Source organism: Gymnoscopelus microlampas (genome assembly GCF_963454915.1).
Source record: "Gymnoscopelus microlampas genome assembly, chromosome: 13".
Classification (NCBI taxonomy): domain Eukaryota; kingdom Metazoa; phylum Chordata; class Actinopteri; order Myctophiformes; family Myctophidae; genus Gymnoscopelus; species Gymnoscopelus microlampas.
Window position 1 is genome coordinate 12733469 of NC_139950.1, and position 6000 is coordinate 12739468.

The following is a 6000-nucleotide window of genomic DNA, read 5'->3' on the forward strand; positions in this document are numbered from 1 at the left end:
TTCATAAGTGAAAGAAAGAGATTGAATAGTGTTTTTTTTCCCTCTGTATGTATGACATGTTCTATTCAAAAAAGGTTAGACAATTTTTTCATTCTTTGTATCTATGGTTGGTGTCATTGAAGGCTGATAACTGGGACTAAGCTACTACTTGGGAAGGGCTATCATGTTGAAATATTATCTAGCGATATAGACCTTTTCAAAATACCAAACTAGAATTTGCAACCTTGAGTGTCCCTGATGAAGCTGAACTCTCCCTACTTCTCTGTCCTCAGACCATAGAGACATGTCGACCTCATCATCTCCTCGACTTCAGCATGGTTGACCCCATGCTAGTATAACATCCACACACACGCGCACGCGCATACGCACACGCACGCACATGCACATAGAGAGAGAGAGAGAGAGAGAGAGAGAGAGAGTAAAGTAGCTAGTAAACATTGATAGTTGTGGATTGCGTATGTTTGGGCTTGTTTCTAAAGTGTAGTTGCTTATTTGTTCTTGCTTCCTATAAAACATTTTTAATCAGTTGTTCTCAAAAATGTTCATGTTAAGGAAATTAATATGTATAAGATTTGTGTTGTTAAAATGTTTAAAAAATATTAAACATGTGTCACTTTTTTCAATATATATATATATATATGTTTTAAAATAAGAGATCTACAAGCTCACAACGCATTGTTGTGAGCTTGAAGATCTGCTATTTTCAAAAGGCTATGTGTATAGGTTTAAAGTGCTCATTTGGCCTATAATAATAGTCCCTTCTTTTGGAATAGTTTTCATTGAGCTGGTTGCTTATTTCTCTCGCAGACACTGATAAGACAGCTCTTCCCTTCCATTAAACTAACAACAAACCCTGCTAAATAAAACAATTAAAGAAAATCTCACAATATATCCATGATACTTAAGATACCAATAACAGGCTGTGTCCCAGAAAGCTTTGGTCATAAACAAGAGGAAGAACAATGTCAGCTTGTAAAACGTATTAGGTCAACATATTATTCCCACAATGTTACCAAAGCTGTCTCTATCATTTTATTCACAAAGTTCGGATAACATTTCCTTTTCTATTGTTGGATTCACTTGGATCGGTTTGCATTGAAAAGGTTATTGTCTCCGCCAGTGTTAGGCTCCGGCCTAGGGGAACCGAGACGCAACATAATGGTGTGGAAGACCGCCCTTCCCAGCTCCCAAGAACCTGTTCTGTTCAAAAAAAGTGGCATGCTTTCTTCACTGATAACTGTGACTAAGCTACCACTTGGGAAAGGCTATCATGATCAAATATCATCTAGGGATATAGACCTATCAAAAATACAAAACTAGAATTTGCAAATGTTGCACTTGAGTGACCCCGCATAGTGAAAATGCTGTTCACATTGTATCACAATGTGAGGTGTTGTGAGCTTGTAGACAAGCCATTTGCTGAATGTTTGCTCCAGAATCGGCATGCTAGGGTTCATGTGTGGTTCATAAGGTTCATAAGTGAAAGAAAGAGATTGAATAATGTTTTTTTTCCCCTCTGTATGACATGTTCTATTCAAAAAAGGTTAGACGTTTTTTCATTCTTTGTATCTATGGTTGCTGTAATTGAAGGCTGATAACTGGGACTAAGCTACTACTTGGGAAGGGCTATCATGTTGAAATATGATCTAGGCCCTAGATAATAAGTATATTGAAAAGGTCTATATCCCTAGATTCTAGGGATATAGACCTTTTCAATATACCCAACTAGAATTTGCAACCTTGAGTGTCCCTGATTAGTGAAAATTCTGGCCTGGGCCCATGGACTAAAAGCAGCAGATCTGCAGTACAAGCCCACAACATGCCCTTTGATCATTCACTTATTTATTTTTCAGGTCCATATTAATATTAATATTAGAGGTATTGTATATACAGGCTGAATAGCATCTGTTGTATTTAACTCTGCCTACTGGCCTTTTGTTGTTGTTGTTGTTGTTGTTGTTGTTGTTGTTGTTGTTGTTGTTGTTGTTGTTGTTGTTGTCTTTCTAACCCTAACCTATCTGAAAAGGACTTTGTGCCATGGACCCCAAGAGCAGATTTGTATTTTTATGTTGTCTGTTTCAAAATTATTCATAATTTTCATAATTCTTAAAGATAGTAGATCTATAAGCTCACAAAATGCATTGTGAGCTTGTAGATCAGCTATTTTTTTAATAGATCAACTATCAAATATATGGTTAAATGTTCCTCATTTTGCTGGGGACCCCTGGGAACTCTTCAAGGACGCCACTTTGAGAACCACTGCTTTAAAGAAAATAATCCAGTAGCAGTGTTACATAGAATAGACCAGAACACTCTATAAAGTAATGGTTCCAGTCGCAGTGTTACATAGAATAGACCAGAACACTCTATAAAGTAATGGTTCCAGTAGCAGTGTTACATAGAATAGACCAGAACACCACTGAACACACTGTGGTTGTTTGAGTTATCATAGAGCCTGCCCACAGTTAAAAGCATGTAAACTGTGTCCCCCTCCTCCAGCTCTATGGTCATTCCACCAGATGACTGTTCATTTTCTCCACTATTGTATCCACAGTTACCTAAGAGGGCCTGCTCATTTCTAAGCATAGAGAAACAGAACCCCTCTGATGGCCAAATGCCAAGTACAGCAAATGTGAAGTGATAGACTCCTTTCACCGGTGCAGAGAAAACACCTGAGACACATGAGAGAAAACAAAGAAAAAGAAAATTATATAAATAAAAAAAAACTTCTACAAGATCTACAAGTTGTGGGCTTGTTCAAAATTATATTTGTGGTTAAGTGGTTAATTTCCTCGTCCCCTCTTGACTGATTTCAATGTGAAACACAACACTGAAGCATTATTTAATGTCATGTATTTATGTCTAATAGCCTGATGATATGCAAGTGGTGTAATTAGTTGGTGAGTGCTAATATTTCTGTAACATGGTTTAATCACCACCTACCTGTAGATGGATTGTATGAGTTGCCGATGTTAGTGAAGACCTTCTTGTAGACCAGAGTGGTGGGAGAACCAAACGGTCCAACTTGTCCAGAATTACCGAAACCAGCAGAGAAGGCCACCTTTGGTGTGTCTGTCAACACAGGAGCATTATCAAATTGCTTCAATATTATAAAAGCACATATTGCCTACTATTAAGCCAATACACCAATCTTGCAGTATAGCAGCTTATCAGCTCCAACAAGACAAAGTAAGCTTTTAAAACTAAACAGCCACTAATAATACTCAGAATATTACTGTCTGTCAAATACAGAGGCAGGAATTATTATTATTTAGTAATTACTTGAACTCTAGTGCCCCTGTTCTGGAGCAAAAATAGCAGATCTACAAGCTTGCAACGTGTTGCACTGGGAGAACAAAAACAGGAGGGGTGCTAGTATAGAGGCTTTGGGGATCCAGAAAACAAAGCATAGGGTTTAAATTAAATACAGAGGCATGATTTATTATTATTATAATGCTGCACAATGTAACTTTCCTCTTCTACCCCGGATTTGAACCCATTTTTTATTACCATTGAGGTTCAAGGTTCAAGGGTTCACGGTTGTACTTTATTGTTACATCTTGTGTACAGGTACATAAGAGTAAAACTTATTCTGGTTTGGCTTCCTTCCAACAATGCAGCAGCATAGATAATAACAACAACAGAATAATGACATAAATCGTAAAAAGATTTAAAGAAAAGAAAGAGAGTGCAAAAAAGAGCAAAAAGAGAATTAAAGAGAGCATCATCATTATGTACATCATGTGCATATAATCTTGGTATATTGTATACACCAACAGCATTTTCTTCCCAGCAGCTACTTCACAGTATATTCTATATACAGAAGATTAGGTAGGTGCAGTTCAAGCACAATAGTGCAAGAAAAGGACGGATTGGGCCAGGGCATTTAGCATTTCCCTTTACTCTGCATGCTTCGTTCTAGTTCTTGTCAGGGGCTAGATTAAATATGGTTTATTATTATCAAATACAGAGGCAGGATTCATTATGATTTATTATGATCAAATACAGAGGCAGGATCATTATTATTTATTACTATTAAATACAGAGCAGGATTGTGTTTTAGGAGCATAGTACGAGAGCGGTTACTGTAGGGTCTTATAGTTCATTAAGTTCAGTAAGAGTGGGACAGACATTCTGAGATACAGGAGGGGGCTAGAAGATCCAAAGCTGCATTCAAGTAGGAGGTCTTTGAATGTTTTTATTTTAAATAAAGCAGGATGTCATAGTGTTGCTAAAAGTGAAATCTGATGTCTCTTTGTTGCTTTTTAAAGGTCTACAGTAGTTGCAGCAGTAGAAGTAGTAGTCAACACTTAGTTGACATTATATGAGGACCAGTATAAATATCATTGTAATAGTTCTACTTAATAATTACTTTATGTTACGTTTATGTTTAACTATGGGCACTAATTATAAATTCAATTAGATGATTAGTTTCAAATAATTTGGTTTTCTATTAATATGGGGGGAATATAATGCTCATTATTCAATCTTCATTTTAGAACATAACCAGAATAACAAAAACAAAACTCTCTGTTGCTACCAACAATTTAGTTAGTCCATATTGATTTAAACATAAAATGAAGAGGCTCCTTCAGTCCAACTCTCCCTCAATATCCTTGGCCAAAATAATAAACAGACCACCGGTCTTGGTGCACCGGTATGATCGATACGCCTGAAACTCGTCCAGTGAGAAGGTGGACGAGAGGTTCTGTGGTGCAAAAACTAAGCGTAATTAAAATGCGTAATTAATCGCGTTAATTTTCTGTAATTAATTAATCAGTTAAAGTCCCAGCCCTAATTAGTATAAAAACATACTTATAGTATATTAGTATATAAACATACTTACTCCACAGTTCCTGAACTTGGCTTTCAGCAGCAGTCAGCCTGGTTTCTATGGTGGACAGCTGAGCAAGATGGGCTGAAATCAGTCGGCTACATTAGCAAAGTCAATCATACAGTAAATACTCATGCAGTTCCAGTGTCGAGTGCATAAGCTTTCCCATGCGGATTATATGGATCAACTTTACAGTAAATTACATTATCAAAAGACGTTATCTATTATCTAAGATCAATTAAAGTAATTAACACCAAAGTAAGTCCTTTTTCAACACTATGCCCTTATACTTGCATTCACTTTAACACCATCCTGTTCAAATTACCTTCACTTTCTTCCTTCAAGTCTTCGACATGGCCCTCACCGGTACTCATTCTGGTCTGGAGGCCTTCAACCTGGACTTCACTGGTACTGAGTCTGGTTTGGAGGCATTCAACCTGCACTTGACTGGTACTGAGTCTGGTTTGGAGGTCTACAACATGGACCTCACTGATGCTGAGTCTGGCCTGGAGGTCTTTCACGTGGCTCTCGCTAGCACTCAATTTGGCAGCCATTACTGAAAAATATCAGAGAAACATTATGTTAAACTATGAAACATTTTAAACACATTTCAGCCATACCTTCAAGCTCCATTATGACCATGCTAACCTGTCACAAACATCCCCTGCTTCTTGGCTTCTTCCTCGCTGGCTGCCACCCTGGCCTCCATGTTCCTCATCTTCTCTTGTTGCACTACCACCATGTCTCTAAGCTCTTTCAGCTCCCCCCAGAGGTCAGGTTGTAAGAGGGTACCTGGTTCAACATTGCTCTGTCTCTCGTTGACCAGACCATTCTGTCCCTGAGCCCCAGCAGCGCCAGACAGACAGAACAGTAAAACAAGCAAAGCCCCACAGCCCTTCATCTTGACGCTGAGTCACTATTGATATCGTGCAGCGTCGCCTTTTATACTCTCCCTCGTCCCTCCTCGTACACGAACACTATAGACACGTCATTGTATCCAGTGGAAAGTTAGTGTAATGGACACTAAATAGTGTGTCAAGGACCAAGTGAGAGTTCCAACATGTGGTTTGATAAGAGCTGCCAATGCTGTGTTTGTGTCCACTGATTTGAGAACAAAGATAACAAACAGTACAAAAGGTGCATCTTGTTAAAGTTATTTTTTTGAC

The 6000-nt window shown here is 38.1% G+C and overlaps 1 protein-coding gene across 1 annotated transcript; it reads right to left on the reverse strand.

The window, feature by feature from the left end:
- Window positions 1-2268: 2268 nt before the first annotated feature.
- On the reverse strand, window positions 2269-5729 carry LOC311058978 (cerebellin-1-like). Its single transcript, XM_084076543.1, has 6 exons — window positions 5663-5729; window positions 5483-5566; window positions 5160-5390; window positions 4847-4918; window positions 2944-3072; window positions 2269-2672 (listed from the first exon to the last, which is right to left on the reverse strand). Exons 2-6 carry the CDS (start codon window positions 5550-5552, stop codon window positions 2395-2397), a joined length of 780 nt encoding a protein of 259 aa, XP_083932669.1. The 5' UTR covers window positions 5553-5566; window positions 5663-5729; the 3' UTR covers window positions 2269-2394.
- Window positions 5730-6000: the final 271 nt, after the last annotated feature.